This window comes from Mauremys mutica, chromosome 25 (assembly GCF_020497125.1).
Source record: "Mauremys mutica isolate MM-2020 ecotype Southern chromosome 25, ASM2049712v1, whole genome shotgun sequence".
In the NCBI taxonomy this organism is placed as follows: domain Eukaryota; kingdom Metazoa; phylum Chordata; order Testudines; family Geoemydidae; genus Mauremys; species Mauremys mutica.
Window position 1 is genome coordinate 4,190,105 of NC_059096.1, and position 25,270 is coordinate 4,215,374.

General features: G+C 51.9%; 1 protein-coding gene across 3 annotated transcripts in view; it reads right to left on the bottom strand.

Annotated features, from left to right (window-relative positions):
* LASP1 (LIM and SH3 protein 1) overlaps positions 1-25,270 on the bottom strand; it is a 55,720-nt gene that overhangs the window by 6,149 nt on the left and 24,301 nt on the right. For all 3 annotated transcript variants that reach the window (XM_044999428.1, XM_044999427.1, XM_044999425.1), the window contains exons 3-4: positions 18,991-19,075; positions 7,984-8,091 (exon numbers count right to left, since the gene is read on the bottom strand). In XM_044999428.1, coding sequence (XP_044855363.1) covers positions 7,984-8,091; positions 18,991-19,075 — 193 coding nt within the window. The remainder of the gene's footprint in view (positions 1-7,983; positions 8,092-18,990; positions 19,076-25,270) is intronic.

Below are 25,270 nucleotides of genomic sequence, written 5' to 3' on the forward strand. Positions count from 1 at the left end.
GGAGCCCGGCTGCAGTGCCTACACGGCCCAGGCACGGCCCAGGACCCCTTGTGCTAGAGTTCAGCAGTGTACAAACAGCGCCCCATCACCCAACAGTGCTCGAGCAGGCCTGCTGAGACAGCTGGGAAGGGGCAGCGATGAACAACACTGCTAGGCCCAAGTCAGCTGATGGGCGCTGCTGGACTCAGGGCTGGCTCCTAAGCCTCCCTCAAAGGAGGCTGGCCAGGCTCACGGGGCAAGGCCAAGGGGAAGGATGCCACAGAGATTATTCCAAGACTGCAGCTCTAAAAAACAGGTTGTAAATCCTCCCCACCCCTCTCCCATCAGCCCAGTGCAGCTTTCTGGCCAGCTCAGCAATGCTGGGGACAGTAGCTGGACGATGGCATCCCCTGGAGTGATAGTTGTGTGTGTGCGGGGGGGTGTATATGAAGTGTGCTATAGTGGATCTGCCATAATGGCAGTAAGGGCAAGGGGGATGAGGGGAGAGAAGACTCTGAAGTGACAGGATGAAGCAAGGGGCCTGCAGCCCCTTCTATGCCAGTCCTAGAATCCCCCCCGTACCTCAATGCCAACCACAGCCCCCCTGCTATTCCAGACATGGGCTCCCCAGGCAGCTCTGCCAATGCACCTAGATTGTGATTTGCAGCAGCCCTGTCTCTTCGCATTCCCAACAGCTTCTGTCTGAGGGTGGCGGGTTAAGGCCAGGAACGCTCTGAGGTGGTTTATTTGGTTCCAGCTCATTTCCACTTGTGACCAAGGCAGGGTTTGGACCTAGGTCCTCGGAAGAAAGGCTAATGCAATAGCCACCTAGCACCAGCCTCCGCTGCGGCCCACTTCTCTCCAGTCCCCCCAGCGTCCTTGGTCCTCACTGACGCTTAGCGAGGGAAGCACACACGTGGAGGGGAGGACACCCTTTTCAGGCTGCCGCAGGCTCTCGGCATGGCTGCACTTTACAGCCTCACACCATGGGAACGCCTCCAAGAGTGGTGAGAAGCTACAAGCCTGCAGCATCCCCTGGGCAAGAGGCCTCAAATCTCCCTGGCCTGACAGAGGCTGCGGAGGAACGTCCATCCCCTGCACCCCCCAAAATCTGGCTCTAAGCAGAATGCAGGCAGGCGTGCCTGCAAGTGTTAGCTTCTCTCCCTCCCTGACCCCTGCTTTGTCTTGTGCTTCAAGTCAGGACAGTATTCAGTATGTGTGTTACAGCAGCACCTAGAAGCCCCAGTCAAGAACCAGAACCCCGCTGTGCAGGGTGCTGTACAAATAGTGCAGCTGTGATTGTAGCTGCATTATAGGACATCTTGAACACATCCCCTGATGCTGTGGCAGCAAGTGCAAAGGGGGCTTTAAAGCAGAGAACAGGCCCCCAAACCAACCCCAGATGTGGTCTTCACTCAGTTACATGGAGAGCCTGGCATGTAGCCCCTATGTCCTGCGTCTCCACTCAGAGCCCCACCTCAGCAGGTACAGCCCTTCTGGTCTCCTTCACACCTCTCCTGGGATCTCAGAACTGCTCCTTCAGCAGCTTGCCTCGGAGTTACTTAATTGACACTTAGGCCCTGCTCACACCAAGATTAGAACCATGCTTGAACACAGCTGGCAGGGGTGTAGATTGTGTCCCTAGCTGGTGCAGACAGCAGTTTCTCTGACAGCCACATTGGCTGAACTGTTAACAACAAAGATATAGGCAGCTTGGGTAGCCATGGTGCCCTCATACACAGTCAGGGAAGCAGGGCTTTGAACTCTGCTAGCAGCAGCGGCTGCTTTTAACAGCTGTCACTAGAATGGATCTGAGGGCGGTGTTGGCTCCCTCGGTCTTCAGGCTGCTCTGGGAGAATCCCTCGCTCCTGGCTTTGGCCTCCAAGGCACAGTGGCTCAGCCTCAGATTCCTGGAACTGGGAATACTCCCAAGCACCCAATTAGGGCCCTGGAGCTTGGCAGCTAAGGAGAAGCAGAGAGGCTGCTGTCCAGGAAATCAGAGGGCAATTACTCCATTCAAATGCTGCAGTATTTGTAACAAAGTGAGACAAACAGAGGGTGTGGGAAGGGAATCCCAGCAGAGGATCTAAACAGAGGGCTACAGATTAGATTCATCTCACCCCACCTCCTCAATTAGGTTCCCCGCATTAACCCTTTGAATGCCAGCTCTCAGACAGCCAGAAGGAGCAGATTATCTAGCCACAGTCTGGAGATGTTTTGCAGTAAGGTTTAGAGGAGGTCCCCGTTACCCATCATGGGTGCAAGAGCCCCCACACCACCCAGACAGCATATGGAGGACAGAGACAGGGATGAGGCCATGCGCTAGGTGGCAGATTCTCAGTCAGACCAAGAGGGGCAGGGTTAGTCCCCTCTATTGTACTGAAAACACTGAGACCCTGAACCAAGTCAGATGCTTCAGAGTGTCTCAATCAGCCCTCACTTGGCAGACAAGCATCCCGTAAGTGGGAGGCTGGTGCTACTTGTGTCTCCACCCCTGCAGTGATGCTGCATGTGGCCAGCCTGCTAACAGCCCCGATGCTACAGAGTAGGAGCAAATAACATCAGCCCCAGTCAACTCCCTCCCCAAGTACTAAGCAAAGTGCTTGGTAGATGTTGGTGCTTAAAAGCAAGGAGAGAAGCTGGCACAAGACCAGGACAGACAGAATCCTTGCTTCCAGGGCACCTACAGCCACTCCTGACCTGCAAAGGCCCCCTTGCTATTCCAGTCCTTAGCCTTTCCTGCTAGGAGCTAAATTAAATCCCACCACACCCGTCTCCTCCCCCATGAGCCAAGGCAGATGTGAAACCTAGGTTCTACGAAGTGAAAGTTTAGCACATGGACCTTGAGGTGTGTGTCACCCTTCCCAAACCTGTCACCACAGAGACCCCCAAAACAAAGTCAAATGCCAAGCGCCCTACCAGAGTTAGCCCTGGGGAGAGAAGGATCAGCATGAGGAGGAGAACGTTTACAGCGGCTAATAGGGGATCTGTCCTACACATCACTGAGGAAGTTCAGCTATGGGAAATCCTCCTAAATAGAGCCCTGAACAGTTAACAGAGCCAGGGAGATTGCTGGGAAGGAACCAACCGGAAGAAAGGAGGAGGCTATTGTATTTTCTAGAGGCAACAGTTAGCCCATTAAAGCAAGGATGGCATGTTGCTACCTTCTGCCCAGTTTCAGGGACCTTCACAGTAGAGAAGAAACGTGACTGAATTGCAAGTGAAAGCAAAGGAGACCGCATCCAGCAGCCTGAAAACACAGCCCATGAGAACCAGCTCCCAGACTTGCAGTCTCTCCAAGCTGGGCCTGGACCCAGTAGCCACAGATGGAATTGCTGGCTGCACTACACTGTCGAGCCATGTCTCCCAGAACTCTGGTGCACGGGAGCGTCTGCATTTTAAAGCAGCCGTCTCCCTTGGCTATTCTCGCCGCAGGTCTGTGCACAGTGTTGGGACAGCACTAGCTGCAGTTCTTCTAAGTCACTGATGGATCTGAACTGACTGTAGCAGAGGACACGTCCTAGTGTAGACACGGGCCTGGGGCCCACCGCACGTCCAACATCTCTCTACACGGTATGTAAACAGGGCAGGGCTGTTCAGGTCATTGGCAGAGCTACCTTAGCCATCTATTACAAACGGGCAGAGTGCGCACACAGGCGTGGGTGGGGATCAACTAATCAAACAGAACCTCAGAGAAAGTATTGAATATTAAACATTCTGTAGCAGGCAGGGGTAGTTTTCAAGGGTAGCCAAGTCCCCTTTTCAAAAGAGATTTAGGCTCAAGTCACTCGTGAAAGTGGCACCGGGGCACTTTTCAAAGTGTTACCCAACATGCTCTGGGCTAGTGGTCAGATGACTCTGCATCCACCTGTCACACTGCAGCCTGCTAATCTGTCGAACCTCTATCCACCACCAATTAAACTGATTTTGGTCTAGAAATCAGAGGGGGTCCTAATCACAGACTCAGCAGCCTAAGCAGGCTCAGAAGCGTAGCAGCAGATGCCACCAAGACGCACTGGTTGTGTACCATGCTCACAGCCCTCCGTGTCCCACTGCAATCTGTTTCTGCTTCACTTTTGCTCAACTGCAGGCCAGGAGGGCAAAGGGTTAACGTCTGGGCGTGGGTGTAAAAATTAATAGCTACTTGAGTTAATGAATACACAGCCAATGCAGGAAGACACCTGCAGCCCATTTGTTAGCTGGTTAAACAGTTATTTGCTGCAGGACACGAAGCACAGGCAGGAGGGAAAGCCTGGCGCAGAGCTCTGCTTCTGGGAGGGGAACTACCCTGAGCAAAATAGTTTGCTCTATAAGTCAGTGAAAAAATTGCATCTCCCTTCTCCTTAAGAGGGGTTGAAATCCTGACCCGAGGCAGCCATCACCTTGCTTACAAATCCACGCTGTTGCGTGGTCAGAGAATCAGAACTCTGGGTTCTATCACTCCCCGGCTACATTACCTTGCACCAAGGGTGCCTGGGGCTGTCAATGTTTGCCACGGACTGCTAGAGCCTCTGGAGAGAGGCACCATTCTATCAATTCATAGAGAAGCTTTGACGTGAGAGGGGGAGGGGCAGGGCAGAGAACAGCATTTGTCATGAGCACCCCCCTTCCCCAACAAGGTTAGGAGAAATAATTTCAACATGCTGGGGGGGCCAGGCACCTTGCAGCCCAGGTACCCCCTCAGCTGCTAAACTCCCTGTAAGCCTTAGAGCTCTGCCTGCACTCCCGGGCTCTTTGTTCAGGGTCGGAGTGGGTATTTGTATCTTTATTAAATAACTAGTTTTATTGGAGGACAAGGTGGGCAGGATTGAGGCTAGACAGCACAATGGGGAATCCTTCCAGCCTTGGGGGGGGGGAGCGGGGATGGGAGGTGGGTGAAACAGACCAGGGAAAGTGAAAGCTAAAGGCCCAGTGCCCCTCTCCTGAAATCCACAGCAAAAAACTGCTTGAAGCAGCAGGAGCAGGACAGAGCCCCACCCCACATGGCAGCATCGAGCCGCCACACAGCACAGACGGGCTCAGGGCTCCATTGTGGTTCTTGTTCCTTGCTGAATTGATTGGAAGCTGCTGAACTGCCCAAAACAAAGCTATTGTTTCTATTTAGCAGTAGAGACAGCGCCCCACACCTGCCCCAGCTGCACGGCAGGGGAGCAGGCTGCAGCATCCATAAAGCACCTCACCTTGGTGAATGATTCCTCTGCACCCAGATGGCTGCTGGAAGTGCACTGGCACAGGGTGGGGAGGGAGAGACCTGCCACTCAATCCCAGCTCCCCCGCAGCAGGGGTTATGCTTTAGTGTCCCAAGGAGATAACGCTGCACCACTACATGCTGTCATGGCTACCTGCTCTCTCCAGAGGGCTGCAGCTTGCTCCTCTTCTCCCACTGGGTCTTTCACGCCTACCCAAGGGAAGATCCTCCATGTAAAATTCCTCTTGCCCTTTCCCAGGCTCATCCCTTCCCTTTCACTGTTGCAGGCTAACGGGGTGTGTGGATTGGGGCTGGGGAGAATTGGTCTCACCTCAATCATGCAGGGGCACCTGGTTTAGCACCGCAAGCTGGAACCCTGCGGAGATCCTCACTAGCTCGCAGAAGCTGCCATACAGGATCAGGGCAGGTGACCAGTCTGGAAGCTTTGCCCCTCCCCTTCCCCTGGACATTTTCCTAAGTTGGTGCCAGACCAAGTTTGAAGGGCTATCAGAAACAGAGCAGCTGAAACCCGGCTGTGATGCTGTCCTCTGGGCACTGCTGCAGAAACTCTGCATCTGCTCTCTTCCCAGAGCGGGGCCAGGATACTTGTACATTCTTAGGGAGGAGTATCTCTAGCTACAGCTTTACCCCCAGATTATTGCTGGTAGAGATCCCCCCCACCCCACAAAAAACAGGGGAAGGGCAATAGTCTGCCCTCAACTTCCTACTGGAGGTGGTTATGGGGCAGGACAGGGGACTCAGCTTCCTGGCCAGGACGCCATCTGGCCACGCCATCTTTACTAACTGAGCTGGGGCAAGGCCAGAATCTTACCAGCCCCTGGGCTACATTAACCTTGGAGGTCCCCAGTTCATCCCTGGGACCTATTTCAGGCCTTACCCCTGGCTAAGGCAGAGACGAGATCTGCCCCAACTTGCACCCTGCATGCCACGGCCACCATAAGTATCGTGGCAGCTGGAGAACAGCCAAGCACAGGACTGAGAGGCTCTGGGCTCCAGGGGTAGTCTCCGGGGGCATTACAGTTGCTTTGCAGCCTTTGTGCTAGCCCAGGCCTAGGACATCAGAGAGCCCCAAATCTCTAAAGAAAGGGAAGTGCCTAAATGGAAGCAGGTTGTCAAGTGGAAAGTGAGCAGGCGAGATCCCGTGCAAAGCTACAGCACTGAGGGCTGGTTTCACTAGCAGCTTTCTGTGGATCCTGCCCTTGACCACACCGGTTTTGCAACAGCCTCAGTCTGATAAGAAAGTTAAATACACACAGGGCAGCAGCTAAAGGTTAGTTAACTCTGGGTTCTGGAGGAAGCAGATGCTGTGCACCCCTCCCCCCCCACCCCTCAAACCCTACCGGTGTGGGAGATCTCACACTCCCTGCCGGAAGCAGGAGTGACCCCAAACCCAGCGCACTCCTGCGCAGGGCATGGTACATGCGCGCACACCTGGCCCTCCCTCCAGCTGCTTGTGGGGGAAGAAACAGTAACGCACTGAGACCGGCTGGCATCACACAAGCTCTGGAACTAGCTGGGCACCAACCCAGACCATTTGCAAGAGGACTGAACGACCAGGTTAAGTGTCTCCCAGATTTGTGGACTTAGCTTTCAGCTCAGACATGAACCTTATTTTTGGATTGGGGCGGGGGCGGTGGGGAGGAGACGATTTAGGGCTAGTTAGCGAGTCAATGAGCACTGGACTGGGACTCCAACTTGAAGGGTTTTGTGCTCCTGACAGTAGCCACTGCTGGGTGAGGCACATACAGGGTCTCTAGTGCACCACTTTAACCCAGCCACATTGCTGGGGATCGTTGCCTTCAAAGAGAGCGTCTTAGAGGTCCTAGAGGCAAGACATTAGGAACTGGGCCCTTCGTTTGCCATCCGAGTGGGGGGGAAGTGCTGGCCTTCTCAAGCTCCATTTGGAGGGCTGCGTCCAGCACGGAGTTTAGTGAGGCAGCTGGCAGCCTAGCAATCAGCACTCTACAATGCCAGGTAGGAAACTGGGTTACACAACCCATCCTGCTGGAGAGCAGCAGGTGCCAGGATTACCTTGGCTACCGTGTCTATTCAGCCCCTGCATGGCCTGAACAGCTGCAGCAAAACCCTCCAGCAGCCAGGCTGCTGGAACCAGCTTTGGACAATTGGAGGCATGGTCAAGTCAGAGGAATCTGGCAGAGGACCCCGCACAGCTGTCTGAGTGAGACACAGCAGGAGGAAGCGAGGTGCGTTGGGCAGAGGTTTCCCGAGACAGCACGGAAGGTGAAATTAAACTGGAGTCATTCTGCACTCTGGTATTCCCACAGCAGGACACACCATGAGACGGGATTTGTTGCTTAGACAGTTCTCCTACAGCCGGGATTCAGTATCTGACAGAGTCCACAGTATGGGGCAGATGTGACTGGCCCCATTCAGGGCCATCCCCTAGGGCTCACCCCTGCTTTGTTTCATTTTGCGAGTCCCACCAGCCTCCAAATCCCCCTACACTTTGAACCCTTCATGGCACAGTTGAGACTTGCAAAGTCCTGCCAGCTCCTGCTGCAGCTCCCATCATGGGGCATCTGCAGGGAACAGAGGCTTCCCATTCCAGTTGCACAAACGTACAGAAATTATGTGCACTGGCAGGAGGACTGTGCCCACTCCCCCGCCGCCCCCAACTATCCTAGAAGGAACCAAAAAGTTGCAGTAAATAAAGACCCTGTTTTCACACCGTCAGAGTTTGCAGGGCTGCTCCTTTGTCCCCCTGTCCCACACCAGAAAGCCACAGGGTACACAGCCACATAGGGCTCTAGGGCACAGATTAAAAAGCTACATACGTTGCTGATCTGGTCCTGAGTCTTCTTGATTCTCTGCAGCTCGGGGGTGTCAGCCACCACGCTGAATCCCTTCCCTTTGTTCTTCTCAAAATCCTCCTTGTAGCGAATCTAGGGACGAGAGATAAGCAAAACAAGCTGTTTTAGACACCATGAGAATCATCCAGAGCAGCCCATGTGGCAAGACCCAGCCTCTGCGCGATCCGCCCTTTTTCCAGCATTGCAGGCTACCCCCACGATAGCCTTTCAGCCCAGCCTCCCAGCAATAATGGCAGGGTGGGTTATTCTTAAAGGGGGGTTATGAGCTCCGGATACAACAGCACTTGTGCGACAAAGTGAAAGTCTGCCACCTCTGGGGTGGAACCCAGTTAGGACAATTATAACCAAGTTACAAAGCAGGGGGAATTGTGGGAAGCAGACTATGGTGACCTCGGTTTGTATTTGGCTAGTACCTGGGGATCAACAGATCCATTCTGGGGGGGGTGGGGGGGAAAAGGGAGGAATTATTTTTTTAAAGGCCCTGAGTCATCTCTCCTCTGAGCAGCTTCAGCACCATACAACTATTAGATACACTGACATACCACCACTCAGACCTACCGAATAGCCCTGAGCTAATCCCATCCATGCGGATTGCCAGGCCCCCCCCCCACTTGACCCTGACTCCCCCCAGTACAGCTTCACCATTCCCCAGAGTCAGCCAGAGCCCCAATGGCTTCTGCAGAGACTAAAAACCAGCCACTGACTCAATCCCTCCAGCAAGGAAGGAAATGCTCAGACCAGCCTCACTGGATGGAAACTGTGCTGCCTGCATCTCAGAGGAGCCCAGCAAGAGGAGGCGGTCACAGCTGCAGGCCACTTTAATTGCTGGTCACAGTTGTTAGGGAGCTTTCAGCAGCAGAGGGCTTCCAACAGAGAGCAGTGGCAGGAGGTCAAGCAGCACCTTACCCACTCCCTATTTAGGAGGCAATAGTCTGCATCCAGGCCTTCCCTAGCTCTCTGGATCAGCTGCCACCGTCTGCAGCAGAGGGCCAAGGGCCTCCCCAAGGACTACGGGTGGGATTTTCAGGAGTGCCCAAGTGATTGAGGGGCACAAATCTGTGACTGAGACACTTTGAACCCAGGTTAGCAAGTAGCCCCAGTGCAAGGTTTGTGCAGGGAGGGTAACAGCTCAGTTTAACTCTGCAGTGACAACGCACCCTTTGGGATCTGCACCCTTTGATGCTCCCAGCTTATCCCTTTTGGATACAGTAAAGCCTTCAGAGGAGGACCCTGCTTTGCTTGGCAGATGCTCATTTTAAGGAGCTGCCCTGAGGTTCCCTCAAAGCTTACACAATCCTGCCCTCCCCTGCTTGGGGATCCCATCTCCGCTAGCAAGTGAACCCATGACTAGAGCAGTCACAGGTCACCGCACTCCAGCGTCAAGAAGGAAGGTCAATAACTTGACTCATAGCTATAAGATTACACCCTCTGCACCCCTGTGTGATGGGCACCCATGCGCCACTGCACCCTCTGATTTGGGTCTCTAGCGTCCCAGCCCCTCCCCATGGGAGGTCGGGGCAGTCAGGAGGGAGAGCACTCATGCAGCCCTATGGGGTTTCAGGCACTGCCCATTCTCAACTCCCACACTGGCTGCAGCGGAGAGCAGAGGAATCTGAGCAGGAGGAGACTTTACAAGGAGGGGGGCTGGGAGGGTAAGAAGGCAGGAAAAGGCAGGGCAAGGGAGCATGTGGACACGTCACTCCCTCTCATTCCCCTCCTCATCTCAAAGCTGGAGCGGGGGAAACGCTCAGAGCGGTGGCCAGACACCAGTGAGTCTAGCCAGCACCATCAGTTTCCTGTAACCCTTCCCGGCCCACAGCCTGAGAGGATACAACATGACAACCGCAGAGCAGTTAGCCAAGAGGCTAAATCACAGCTAGGCATGCCAGAAAAGGGCTCCTCGGAGCCCCACACCGACCAGGTCTTCAGAGAGTTGTACACACCATGCCGACAACCTAGGCTCAGACCCTCCCGCAGCCAGCAACACTAGCGAGGGATGCAGAAGGAGACACAATCCAGTCCAAGCAAAACAGGATTTTCACAAGAGCACGTGCTTCTCTCCCCCCCTGCCCCTACCCTTCCTGGGCATCTCCTGCGCAGTAAGACTGCATGCCTCTTCTTTGGCCTTGTCACCTGCACACAATGCAGAGGTAAAGCTTGGCGATTTACTGCACGAAGGAGGAACAAGCCTGAGACTGCCCCCCTCCCACATTCAGCCTAAACCCAGAATCTTTCAAGCTGTCTGGAGAGAACTGATTTTTATGTGCAACTGAACCCAGAAACAGATTTCACACAGAAACATGGCAGCTCTGTAGGACTGCTAATACTTCTCTAGAAACCAAAGCTCTAGGAGCGCCTTCTCTGCCAGGGCAGGTTTCCCGGTCCTTGGCCTTGTCTGGGCTAGAATTAAAGGTTTTAATTAAAGAATTAAATTATAGGGCTGATGTCAGCGAGCACATTTGAGAAGTACAGTGTAGGCCGGGCAATGGATAATCCAACAGCAGTTCTCAAACTGTGGGTTGGGACCCCAAAGTGGGTCACGACCCCCTTTGAACGGGGTCCCCAGGGTTGGTTTAGACTTGCTGGGGCCCAGGGCTGAAGCCTGAGCCCCACTACCCAGCTTAGGACAGGAGAAAGCACAAAGGTGCTGGTTTGTAAGTTAAACAAGCAGGTATGGGAGGCTGCCATGATTGGCCACCTGCAGACAGGAGCTGATCCCTGTCTTGCTTTCACTAGAAATTGTGTTTTCTAGACTAGGATTTAAAGGCATGTTCCCTAAGGCCCTGGTAAGGAAGGGAGAGAGTGCTACAGGGCCATTTGAGGACTTGCTTTAACTAGCATTTAAAGATGCAATAGCCAACAGATGCTAGCACAGACAATCCTGTGTACAACTAGCAGTTTAGCACATTAGACAAGGCAGCATGTATGCTACGCTAGGATCTATTTGCGTTTGCTAACGTGCCTTTAAATCCTAGTCAACACAAGCCCCAAGCTGTTACTCCTTGTCCTACCCCACTCATTCTGCTCTCTAGCCGGCGGATTACATCCCACCGGGTGGCCATTTCTGGTTTAACTGTTACTCCCAGACTCCTGCAGCACTGTAACAAACACGCTGTTAAAACCAACCCAGGCCTTCAGAGCGCCTTGCTGCTGTTCTGCTCGCAGGGAGCGGAAGCCCATGATATCAGTGCTGAGTTCTCCCGGGCCAAGGGCATCACATTGCAAACTCAGAGCACAAGCAGACGGGGCAGGAACAGGGCTCTAGAGCAGACGGCGAGTTAGCCTGGTCCATGAGTCATTTCATTCATTCAGTCCAAATTACTCTAGCTTAACCGTGGGCTTTGTGACTCCTGCATCTGAACCACAGGCGTAGAGTGGGAGTCTTGGTAAAGGGGCAGGTCTCTTTCAGGACTTAACAGAAAAGGGGAACCCAGCCCTTTAACCCCATATTCCCTGCATCACAGTCAGCCTTTCAGTCACGACAGGTTCTAAAAAAAAATCTATGGTGTTGAGCTGCTGCAGCAGCTCAACACCCTGCTGTTTTGTTCAGTTCTAGTGCTTGGTGTGAGCTCCGGGAGGGTTTGAGAGAGGAGACACGGGCCTGTCAGAGCCAGCTAGACTACAGACCCCATCACTCAGTGTTTGGCCTGGCCTTAAGTTACCCAAGCCAAATGGGGGAAGGCAGCCAGGCGTGTATTTCAGCAGCGAGCCAGGCACAGCGACCCATGGGCGTATGTAGGAAGAGCAGTTTCTCTGGAGCAGCCGCACACAGGGTTAAGCAACGAGCAGGAGAGAAGGGAGGAAGTGCTCAGACAAGGCAGCCTTTTAGTTCTTTCTGCCCTTATATGGGCACTAGGCTGGAAGACGCTGAGCAGCGAGCGGTTGCCTGCAGAAGGCCAGACAGAGTCGGGCAGCCGAGTGCCTTGGTTTCCACATAGGATGGGGGAGGACAGACAACGGAGGCAAAATGCACCAGGGGGAGGGGGGCAAGCCATGGCCCTCTGACCCACAGGCAGCCTTCACTCCTCCACTGCGGCAGGAATTCCATTCAGCAGCCTGGAGTCCCTGCCCAGTGGCTAGAAGAGCTGAGGAAAGCCATTAGTCTAAGCTGGGGCTTGCATGCACAAGTCCCAGACTGTAGCAAACCCGAGAGTGGCCTTCTGCAGGGCAATGGGACTGATCACCTCAAAAGAGGCGTTAGGGCTGACAGGTCTGGGCCCTGCCACGATGAATGGTTTACCAGCTGGCTCCCAGCTCACTTCCCAGCCCAGCCGCTCACTTCAACAGCTCCTTCCAGCCTGGGATTTCAGGCTGTTAATTCTTGCCTAGAAAGATCCTCAGGTCTCCTGCCCTCTCACCCCCTCCCAGGTGCATATTGTTTGCCCAACTCTACGGATGCAGAAATGGAGGGGAAGTGACCTGCCCAAGCTCACACCAGAAGTTAGTGACAATGCCAGAAACAGAACCAGGAGCCAGAAACAGAACCCGTTGGTGTCCATGTTCCACCCCAGTTCGATAGGCCTCCTCGCTACTGGATCTGGTCTCGACTCTGCCAGGGCTCCTTCCCCATCTGAGAGACGAGGTTCTAGCCTTTTCTCTATCACTGTGAAACCAATTCACTCAGGAGGGAAGATTCCTCCACTCTTGCAGTGGGAGGCATAGACCTGAAGACTGCTGTGACGCGGTACAATTTACCCCAGCTACTGCTTAAAGGCAGCTACAGAAGAAATACCCCATCACTTGCAGCAGCTTTCAGTTCATGTGCATTAGTGAGCTGGTGTTTGAATGTCCTTTGATGAATGAACTTTCAATGAGACCAAAGCGCCAGCTGCCTTGCTTCCGAAAGGGGTTCATGGAGCAAAGTGAGAGACAAAACAGCTACATGCCACCCACACAACAGGTGCCTCCACCCCTAGACAGGAAAGGTTGCATCAAAATATTTCTCCAAAGGGGCCAATTTCAAGAGTCTGGGAGGGAAGCCACAGGATGAAAACCCTGTGATTCTTCTGGCATGTGTGGGCAGGAGGCAGGGCGCGAAGGCGTAAAAGCTGTCACTTTGTGGGCCTAGTTTAGCTGCACAAGCGATAATCATCTGCTTCCGAGAGTGACCAGAACAAGAAACGCCTTCTTGGCGAATAGAAATAGAAACCAAGAGATTTGATGCAGATTATATTACCCAGTTCCAGCATGGCACACAACAAGGCCACAGCTCCCCTGTCCACAAGAAAGTTTCAAACTGGAACTAGTAGTTGGAAGGAGGGCTCTGGAAAATGTTAGACGAAGCACTAGAGATGGAGTCTCGATGAGCGTCCTGAAGAACACAGCCTGAGACAGTTCACACAGCAACCCCCTTCTTTCCATCCCACTGAACCCCTTCCCTACAGATTCTACAGCCAAGTCTACATTTAAAGACTTCTGCTGGTGTAGAAGTGTCAGCTTGGGGGGGGGTGTGATTTTTTTTAAGTTCATTTTTATACTGGCAAAAATCCTAGTATAGCTATAGTTATACTGGCACCACTTTTGCCAGCTGGAGCTTGGGTTTGTCCAGTTAGCCTCCAAGACTGGTTCACTGGTAGCACAAAGACTACAGGAGTCACATTCCAGACCCTGCGGGGTTTGCTCAGCTCTGGGCAGATTGGGCGGCTATCGGTCTTTGAAGCAACTGTCAGTACAGATAAAAGTAACTGTGTCTTAACTAGAGTAAATGTTTGGTGCTTGGAAAACAGAAGACTCCCTTTGTAAGCAGAACAAAGGCAGATATAAGGAGAGAGGAATTAGGATCTTATCTTATGCCTGTTTAAGATCTATCCTCCCTAGAGGGTCATAGGCATTTTACTCAGGTAGTTTTCTGCTATTCCATAGCTCTTTGCTCCTCCACCCCACCTCTTCCCCTTCCAGCTGCAGTAAGGCTCCCTTGTGGTCCTACTGCCAGCACCCAACAGCAGCCTCTCCTCCCTCAGGCTCAGCAATTAGATCTTCAAAAAGAACAGAAGTACTTGTGGCACCTTAGAGACCAACACATTTATTTGAGCATAAGCTTTCGTGGGCTTCAGCCCACTTCATCGGATGCATAGACTGGAACATATAATAAGGAGATATATATATACAGACACACACACACAGAACATGAAAAGGTGGGAGTTGCCCCACCAACTCTAAGAAGCTAATTAATTAATTGAGCAATTAGCAGCAGGAGAAAAGTAACTTTTGTAGTGATAATCAAGACGGCCCATTTCAGACAGACTAACAGGGCTGCTACTCTGAAACCTGTCAATTAGATCTTGTAAGTCACTCTGGCCTGGAAGAGATGCTCAGGGTGGAATCCTGGAATGCACTAGTATAAGTGAACATACCCCCCTTCAGAAGCCTAGTAATTGTTCTCATATGAACACAGACCTCCTCAGTTGGAGGAGCCATTTATATGCTTCTGCACCAGCCCACTGCCAATCAAATATGCACCTGACCCTTCTCTCCAACATTACACAAGGGAAGTGATTTACTCCTCTTCAGTTTCTCCTCTTGGCACAACCAGACAGCCCTTCTCCACAGAAGGACAGGTGAACACAAATTCAGGCCTGGTTCATTGGTCACTAGCAAGGCCATTCACCCATACTGTTCACCCAGGGCAGCTGCAGCAGAAATCCCAGGCTAGATTTCTCTGCTCATCTGGGCAGGGCTTGAGATGGGGCCAGGAGACATAATGCAATTATTCCTCAGCCTGTTCTTTGAGCCCCCAGCTATGCTCAAATGGAGAGATTTCATTCAGGCCATCAGTCCTGCCACCTTCAGCCAAGCTTGATGAATGTCCTCTTCCAGCAGGGGACAGAGCCCTCCAAGAGAAGTGTGACAGGAGAAGGAACAGTTTGGGCAGGTTGATGGAGTAGATACTAGCACCACTCTACGGTGGGACAGGATCTTAATTAAGTAGGGTAAGGCCCAGGCAGTACTTTGAAGGGAGGCCTTGGAAAAAAGCCTGCTGCTGAAGGGATTCAGTAGACGTGCACCCTTTGTAAGACATACTAATTCCCAGTTTTAAGGGAAGGGGGGAGGCTTTCGTTGCTAGAGGTGCAGTCTTGAGAAAGAAACACCAGGATTTTCAGAAGTGACCCCTGATTCGGGGATTTCCTAGTTTGAGATTAGTTAGACCCTCTCAAAAAAACGACATCTTAAACGGGCACCCTAATTAGTCCCTTAATCTTGGCTATTAGTCCTAAAAATTGCTCGGCGATCCCACAGAACCAAGGGTGTTACCCTCTTCCTCAAAGATATTTATATGGCCTACATCACCACAGCACTGAGCATCTGGGGAGTGTTCTCATTGCACAGATGGGCAATTTAGGCACAGCACAGATTAAGAGATTTATCCCAGTCTCTCAGACTCTGGTGTAGCAGGGAATTGAACCCAGACTGACCCTAGCCACTGGATCTATCCTTCCTTGCCCAGCTAGGATTTCACTCTACTAACCCTGTGCCCAGGCCATTTCCACTGGACTATGCTTCCCGTTCAGTGCTGCTCCGTGCTGTTAACAGCTGCCTCATTCTACCCTGGAGGCGGCATGTCTGTAATAAATGAAGCAGAGCCTTAGAGAGTTTAGTATTTGCCAAATGACTGGGAGTCTTCAGATGGAAACTGCTGCACAGATGGTCTCCTCTAGCTCACCTGAACCACAAACCTTCCCATAACAGGGCCCTGCACACACCACTGGGGCAGGAAGAAGCTTTGAGCCTCCCAGTACCATAGGAGAGAGGGATAGTGCCCTAGTAGGACCCCTCCAATGTTGCTTGGGGCATTGACCCTTTAATCTCTTCTATACCCAGATGTTTGGGCCAAAACAAGAGGGAAGTGGGAGGAGCTAGATGCCTGCTCCAGCCTCCTAGCGAGAAGTATAACAAGTACCCTGGGGCCCAGACATTCAGCATGACAGGCAACATGCCAGTTAACCTGGCACCCAGCTTGCCTCCCGCCCCCTGCCATGACTACAGCTTTGCTGTGTGGCCAGGGGGCGGGGAAGGGAAGGAAAAACAGCACCTGACATTTACAGCTACAGACACACAGCCTCGCAAAACAGCTTCCTCTGGGGTGGAAGGCAGCAGCTAACCAGCACAACAGAAGATGGCCAAAAATCCCTTCCCGTTACTGTGCAAAGGATGCTGGGACAAACTTCTATTCCTATGAGGAGAGTTGTGGGATCCTTCCTATCTATGCAAGGAAGGAAGTGACACCACACAGTAGAGCGACTCCCCAATATAGTCTCAACCCCTCTGAAACAGAGGGGTTTGAATTTATGATCCCAGAGAATGGCTCTAGGGTTAAAACACCTACTCTCCTAGCCTTCCCCTCCAGTGGCTTAGGCCAGAAAGGTCCCCTGTATTCAGAGCACTGGCAACAAGAACGGCCCATCACCACCAACAGCTGTATCTGGGGCTGCTGCTGGAACAAATGACGACTAGTTAGTCCAGTCTGCCTGTGACTGCAGAGTCCTGCCTGTCAGGTGGTAAGCTCAGCTCCCGCAGCTGCACGAGACATCCTCCCCCACAGCCACGACTGGTCTGTTTTCTTTAGAGAACATGGCGAGAAAACTGGGGGTTCCAGTGAGGCTACTGGAGGCTGTTTATTAGGAGAACTGGCCCAAGGATGAAGGAGACTCTACATTTCAGTTCCAAGGTTTCCCCCAACCTGACCCAGCAGACTAGCGTTTGCTCCCGTTCAAAACAGGAATTCAGGGAATCTTTCTATGCCCTGTGTGCTCCAGGAAGTCAGACTAGATCAGGGATCTCAAATTCAAATCACCATGAGGGCCACATGAGGACTAGTACGTTGGCCCAAGGGCCGCATCCTTTTCATATAAAGATACAAAAGCGCCTCCACCTCTGCCCCTGGCCCCGCCCCCACTCCACCCCTTCCAGGAGGCCCCACCCCTTCCCCACCCCCATTCCAACCCTTTCCCCAAATCTTTGCCACCTCCTCCCGAGCATGCAGCTCCCCGCTCCTCCCCCCTCCCTCCTGGAAAACGCTAAGCACCGCCAAACAGCTGTTTGGTGGCGGGAAGCGCCTGGAGGTAGGCAGAGGAGTGGGGACGCGCTGCGCTGGGGGGGTGGGCGGCAGATGAGGCGGAGCTTGCTGGCCACAGGAAATAACTCAGTGGGCCATGTGTTTGAGACCCCTGGACCAGATGATCCCAATGGTGATCCCTACTGGCCTTATAATCTAAGAATTCCTCTAAGTAGAATAGATCCAGTGAGGAATTGCAGGGACACCAGCGCCAGAGAGGTCCTAGATAATCTTTGGGCCCAATGGGGATATGCTGGAGAACTGCCCCAGGAGATTCGCCAATGGGGAAAAGGAGTAGCACTGGCTGAAGTAACCTGAGCAGGGAACTCTTGGGCTCTCCTGTTCCCCTGGAGAAGCAGCACTTGCCTCCCCCAATAGCTCCAGGAGGCCCAAAGCAAGTCTCGACTCTTCAGGCAAAGCTGCATTTGTGCAAGTCAGAGAGTTGTTGGGAAACTTGCTGCGAGGAAGGGACCTTACAAAAGCAGATGTTTCAAAACTGGAGCTGAAGGGCCCCTCCCAGAAGATACCCCAGCAGCCAGCATCTGCCCTGTGCCCTAGCTCCCCCTCCCCCTCCAGCAGGGAAACCGTTCCCAGCAAGCTGCCTTTTAGCTCCCGGCACGTCTCAATTAATGGGAGAGAGAGAAGGAAGGTCACTGTGCTCTTCGCAGCCCAGTGGGGAGGGGAATGCACTGATCCTGAATGATGCCTGTTCACCCTGAACACAGCACTAAGGCAAGTCTCGGGGGGTACATCCCTCGCCTGGATCTTTCCAAGCCCAATAGCGCCTCTGTTAAGCTTCTGCAGAGCCAGGCCAGCATGCCTTGGTGAGGCCCTCAAAAGCAGGCTGTTAACCCCTTCTCACCAAAGGAGGGTAGGGAAATAGGGCAATCAGATTCTCGGCACAATTGCCACATTCTCATGCATGTGCGACAAGCCAACAATTGCTCCTGGATGCATTTTCCTGCCACGGCAGAGTATTCTGGGCACTAATCTGAGGCTGTGTTGCTGCCTCAAAAAGCAGAGGCACAGCAGCTCAGGACAGTCAGAGTTCTATAACTTGGCAGCAGCCATGAGATCCAGGCCTTGAGGTCATCTCCTTTGGCTTGGACTCCCCCGCACAGCCCTGCTCCCTACTCTCAAACCTCAGCAGTGCCAAGGGATAGTGAGTAGGCCGAGAATTCACGCTACAGAAGGCCCGCTAGCCAAGCCGTTATTCCCAAACAAGCTCCGCCCCTGTTTAAAGGGAACTCTACAGATCGTGATCTAAGCTCCTGCGCTTCAAATGCTGCATATTTCAGTGCTCCAGGCAGGAAAAAAGAAGAAGAGACCTTGGCCCACCTAGAACCCTTAACAGATCTAAAGCCGAAGCCAGTTCATATTGTGCCATCAGAAGTTAGGTGCTAATCCAGCTCAGAGCTCTACCTTGCAACTGGGGGCTCTTGATGACCCAGTTCCATCTCTGGACCACAGAATGGGAGGGGGCTGTCCAGACATGGCCCAAGCAAGCTCAGAGATTTGTACCACAGGGAGACTCTTGCACCACACCAGGTCCCATCCCTTCCTCTCCTCCAGTTTTCAGCCTTGGGAGCAAGTTGCCTATCTGGGGGGGAGACAGCTCACAGCTTCATGTCATCAGGCCTGTTGGTCTAACCAGGAGGGGAAAATGCTGGTATAATGAGAGAAGAAAAACCAGGCTGCAGGACATCCTGGCTTCTCAGCTCAAAGAGATGCTGGACCATCAGGGCCAGGGTACTGGGACTAGCCTGACCAGTGGCATTGCCAGACTTGATCAGTCCATGCAATATTTCAGAAGTGACCCACCCCAGAACAGGCTAGGGGTTGAGGGTCATCAGTGGCACAGTGAGGCAAGCTACAGTGGCCAGGCAAAGGGTCAGGGAAGCCTCGGACAGGATTCTTACCTGGCTCTGAAGCTCGCTCTGCTGCTTTAGGCGCAGGTTCTCCGGAGTGTCTGCCACCATGGTGAAGGACTGCTTCGGGTAGTGTCTGAGAGGAGAAGCAAGACCCTGTTAGCCATTACCAACCCAGAGCCTGGCCACAGCAAACTGGGCTCATGCAAGGGGCCACCCCCTAGGAATACATCAGCCCCACTCCTAACCCCCCCCCCCCCCCAGTTCAGTTCTTTGCTTCAGCCTTGAGCTCACCAAGGACTCGGCAGGCCCCTAGACCGAATGCCTTTAGTTCTTCAAATAGGTCCTCTGCTAAGCGTAGAGCTGCAGCATATTGTAAAGGCACCGATAGCAGCAGTGTGGCTAGAGGACTGCAGTCAGTCTTCAGGGCTGCTAACATGGTGCCTTTTGCTAGAATGGAGTCAGTTTACAAGGAAAGAGGTTTTAACTCTTTAAGAGGAGATTCTTTAGCACCCCCTCCCCTATCCCCTTCAAAGGGGCAGGAGAAAAACCCGAATGTTTCTGGAAAGAGCCTAGCACGCCTTCCTGAAGCACGTCGATTGCACATTAAGCAGTGTCGTGGTCTCCACGTTAATGGTTGTAAGGCCTGGCCTATGCAGATTTTTGTGCCTGTTTAGCTGTTTCAGCTGAGTAATTTTTTTTTAATTAAATAAACTCAAGTAATTAGAACAGTACAACCAGCACCACTGATGCAGTTCTACTGGTACAAAGGGGTCTTCTGCCAGTGTAGACGATCGGTACAGTAATACAGCCAACCATTTACCTACATCCGCACTGGGGATGGTACTTCTTGGCTATTCTGGTACAGAATTAGCATTACCACTTGGGTTTAGACAAGCCCCAAGAACTCATTAACATGGGGGGGTTCTGTACAGCAACAGAACGCCGTCAACCTTTGGCAGCTCGCCTAACTGCTATTATCCCCAAGTGCTCCGTAGTAGCATCAGAATGTTACATGCAGCCTTTGCTGTAGACAACACAAATTAGCACTTAGAGGAACTTGAGTACTGAAGGCAAATGCTGAATCCTGCAGCTGGAAGACAAAAGGATGTTGGGAAGGGAGGCGACTCTCTCCATCTAAGCCAGGAAAGAATTTGCGCTGCCTTCTTTACCTATGGATTCAAGGCACAACTGAGCCACAAGTGATGCAAGAGCCCAAACTCCACCACAGGTACTGTGCACAGGTGACATTCTGAGCAGGCCTTGAACAACAGGTCAGGACTACGGTGCATTAGTAGATACGGGGGAGAAAAGCTGGCCCAGCACATGCCTATGCTCTAAAAATACCAGAGTGGTGCTTAGTGTGGCTGAGGAATTTGCTCACCACTTCCCCACTGTCCAACAAGACAGGCCCAAAAAAGGAACCTGCCTTGCATTTATCTTGCTTTGCTCAGCCAACAAAAGTGTTGCAGGCAGGATTTATACACATGTTGTGTGCGATACACAGATGCTGATTCTTTCTTGGTATGGCTGATTGCCAGTTCTAATTGGCCAGAGGTAAGTATTAACCCTCCGATACCGGTGCAGCCACCACTCTTACACCACTCTCAGGCAATGCACTCTTCTGCATTACAATAAACTCCATGCATTGAAAAGCACAACTGCCACCAAAGTCAGTCTGGTCTTTTCCTTGCCTCCACATCTGGGGAAGTTTAAGGTTGGGGGAAAGACAAGGCTGAGGAGAGGAGAGCTCCAAGACAGGTGCCTCTTGAAACTGCCTTGAAATTGGTTGTCATATGGGATCTTAACTATTTATGCACCAAACTCCCTGGGAAAGGTGTGTTGAGGAAACTCAAGCCTTAGCACTGGTGTAACTGCTTTGTGGGATGGCAGAAGCTAGAAGATCCCACTGCAACACTCAGGTGTTGGGCAGGAGACAGTGAAGAGAGAAAGCTGCCTCAGTAGTTTGTCCTGGGAAACCTCTGATCCTTTCAGGCATGAGACAATGGATAGAGTAATATGGATTGAAAAGCTGAAGAGATGCAGTAGTGCTGTGCGGTTCTACGGTAGACCCAGGAATAGGAAGCAGGGAAGAGCCACTTCCTATTACAGCAAGGCCAATGGAGGCATAGGGTTGAAATGACACCTAAACTCATGAGGTAAAGTTCTTAAAGATCTACTAATGAAGCAGAGACCTACTGAGGTTCTGTGAAACCTACTGTTTCACGGTCATCTCTAGTGCCTCAGGAAGGAAGCAATTGCTAAATTCTCACGAGAAGCCATGGCATTTAGATGCTTATCAGCAGTCTGGGTTTATAATGTTAAACGCCCCACTCCTCCATTGTGTATTAACTCTGGAAAGAGGTCATTGTGTCTCACCAACCTACTCCGGCCCCGTTCATGGAACGGACTGCAGTTGCTGAAGAAAGAGCCAAGGAGGAAGGACTAGGTCTTTCTCTAAAGCGCCTTTTGCGATTTTAAGCCTTTTCCTTGAAATCACGACATTCCCAATCCTGCAGGGGAATTTGGGTACAGCGCTGAACATTGGCCTCTTTCTGCAGGCTCCAGCCAAAGTGCCCTAAGCCACAACCAGAGAGGTCTGGTGTTACGGTGAGTTTGACCCCTCACCCAGCAAAGCAGATGGAGGCCACAACGTGGGTCCCCTTGTAACTGAATTAAGACCCTGGAGAGTCCATGGTTTGAGTATCCCTTTAACAGGACACCCAGAATCCCATCTACACTGCAGCTTGGGGTGGGGGGGCGAATCTATTTTCACTTGTTGTGTCATCTGTAAACTGGGGACCTGAAGAAGTAGGCAGGGAACTCAGAGCACAAAGCAGCACTCTGTGCACACCTCCCCCTGTCCACACCTCTGCCACACGCACCAACTGTGACCCATAAGCACCACATCAGCCTTAGGTGAGAACCACTAGTGAGGCAGCAGAGTCCTCGCTGTCAGCTACTGCTTTTGCACAGCTCAGTCCTGGTGCAGGACAGCAAACAGACGTCTAAATAGACACCCAGCCGCAGGCCACTGCTCCCCTTCCTGCAACAGCAAATACCTGTGAGCACAGCAGCAGTGCAGGAAATTCAAGGTTAAAAATAGGTCCCTACCTTAGGTTTCAGAAAAAAGCCAAAGCCCTTTCTAGAGTGTAAAAAGCAACAAGAAACAATGTGCTGTCTTCTCCCCTCCCCCAATCCTGCAGTGCTACCTCAGGCACACAACCCCTCTCCCCCAATCAGCTGTCTGAGAAGCATAGCAGCAGACAGTCCATTCCCCCCCCCCCACACACACACACCCCTGTACAAATTCCTAGTAGCAGGTGATGTTACAAACAGGCTGTGTCCTGTCAGCAGAGACAGGGACACTCTGGCTTGAGGGTGGGTACAGAAATTATAGCTAAGTGGCCTCTAAATCTCTGCAGAAGGGAAAATATTCTCCCCACCTCCAGCCACATTCACGAGCAGAAAACTACCACGTGCTTCAGGAGACTGGACCCCCACACCACAGGGTGTGGAGCAGAGAGATACAGACACATGCAGGCAGGATAAACCTGCTCATCCCTGCACTGCCCAACCAGAAGTCTGGCTAAATGAGAGATTTAGAAGGGGGTGGGAACCAGTTTTACAGCATCTACAGCCCGCTCGCTGCTTAAACCAAGGTTTTGGGTTTTTTTAAAATTCCAATTCAGATTAATCTGATTAAAGTGGATGTACATGGTGTGTACAGATGACGCCTGCTGCCCCCCACATCCCAATGCAGACTGCAAAGCCCTACAGATGCAGCTATATACTCGGTCTGAACACAATAGGAGGGTTCTGCTCAGTGGCTATCCCCCAGAACAGCAGTAGAAGGGTGTGGCCTTCAACAAGAAAGCTCAGTTCCCTTTGGGAGCCCTGGGAGCTTCCGGCTGGGTGCTCCACACCTGCCATTCTGGCCACTTAATTTAAACATTAAAAAAAATAAATAAAAAAGAGCTGGCCTCCCATTTAAAAGTCAGGCCATCAATGCTAGCCAGGAAGTGGCAGCAGCAAGGTGACTAAAATGTCAGTCTAGCCACAATGTCATCTATGCTTGCCCAGGGCAGAGTTAAAAAGCTTGTTAAAAGTCCTGACCAATGGATTTTTAAAGAGGAAAGAAGTCTCGTGGGGACAGCTTGGCTGTTGCTGGCACAGATCTGACCCCATCTTTAGACAGGCCTACCCCACCATTAGCAAGTTTCCCTGGGCTTTGTGGAAGGGTTTCCACGAGAGAAGAAGAGTTCTACATGGGTTAGATGCCAAACTCGCATAGTATTTGGCTAGCACAGATCTCAAACCTAAAGGTTACTGTGCTAGGGAAAAAAATAAAACAAGAGTCTAACAACTGGCTTTAAATGCAGTTAGCATGGTTTCAAACCTAGCTGGGAGAGGGCCCAGATCAAGACCCCAATACAAGAAATGTGAAAGTTGGCAGGAGCATATGGTTGGGGGAGGAGGGGGAAAGATAGGAGAAAATATGGGGAAGTGGGTGCTAATCAGTCAGTCATCGGTGGTGCAGAAGTGGTAAGGTTGGATATACATATCAAAGAGATTTAGATTTAACCTGAACCATGCTGCTAGGAGACCCTGTTCAGAGCACTGGTGTATCCCAGTGGTTTCCTGCCACCATTTTTATTCCCTGATTCAAAGGCTAAGCTAGGGACAGGGTTGGTCCTGACACTGCACAAAGGCAGAAGAAATCTCCCTTCATGACAGGATTCAGCCTGTAACAGGCTCCAGAACATGGTACCAGAGTTGTGACATTGGTACCACTGGTCTCCGCTGTTCCAGGCAGCATGTGGAGATGATGCAAGCCCTCTCCGATGATGCCTGGAATTCTAGTGCATCACATCTCTGAAACCCCCAGGGATGGTGTTTCCCCACCCCAACACTGCCATTTCCTCCTCTCTCCTGCCCCCCACCCCATTCCTTCCCTAGGAGGCTCTCAATGCCAGGAGCAGAGTCGAAGTTTCTTCTGACATTTCAGACTGAAAGTGACAAGGCTGCGGTTCAGTTAGAAGCAGCCCCCTGTTACGCTTTTACTGCTAAGTGTTGAGCCTAGCCAATGGTGGTGTGTTAATCCAGTAACGCACGGCCTCAGTGTATTGGGGCAGGAGAGGACAGTTCGGGCCTTGCTCTCCTGCTCTTTTCTCACACTGCCAGGAAGAGGCTGCCAGATTCCAAGCTGCTCCCCATACCAAGCAATTGAGCTACAAGTTTTCCCAAGGCAGACTCCCTTTTCATGGTAATGAGTGCAGTCTAAGAACCCAAAACAGGATCCAAAAGCCAAGCCGGGTTCTCTGTTGGTGGGTTTGAGAGCCAGAAGATTCTTCAGGCCAACCCTGACTTCACTTATAGCCAGCCACCTTGAAGACATTGGGTTGCCCAGGTCTGACACTGCAATTAGAATAGAATAGACCCCATCTTCCCTCTCCCATGATACCCGTGGGACTGAAGTGTCACCAATATCAGCTGATCTGACTATATGCACAGAGAACACATCTGCCAAGGAAGGTGGTGAGATCAGTAGTCTCTCTTCTAATAAGAGCTATATTAGGATTATGGTTCACTTTTTGGAGAGTGACACCTCCCCTGACATACCAGATCTCACTGATAAATGGAGGGAGGGAGGGTAGAAACCCTTTCTTACCCCTTTCTTATACATTCAGGCCAGCCAAGGAAGCTGCTGCACTGCAGTGAGATATATGGGTTCCGTGAAGGGGAAATGCAGTTTGTAAAAATCTCACTGGCAAGAATGGATCTGCATTTATGGTTCAGTCATGGCCCATGAGCTTCATGCTATCTGCTAGCACTGAGAGCCTAATCATTAGGTTACTATGGTAACTGCATCCGATGCTCTGGGCATGCTCATATGCGAGAGCCAGAACTCCCAACCATGGCCTCAGGGTGTTGGTGTGGGAGAAGCGATGGTCATAGCATTGAAAGCTGCAAAGAGTCCTGTGGCACCTTATAGACTAACAGACGTATTGGAGCATGAGCTTTCGTGGGTGAATACCCACTTCGTCGTTTTCACCCATGAAAGCTCATGCTCCAATACGTCTGTTAGTCTATAAGGTGCCACAGGATTCTTTGCTGCTTTTACAGATCCAGACTAACACGGCTCCCCCTCTGATACATAGCATTGAAAAAAAAGCTTTTACCTGGTGAGGGCATTTAAATCCTTCTCAAGGAGCTGGTTTATTTGGGTTTTTCTGTGCTGGTCTGGTTAAGAGATTCAGGGGGCCTTCCTTCACCAGGAAACACACTTCAAGGGCACGTTTTACAGTTTCAGTCGGGTTCTAGCCCCAGC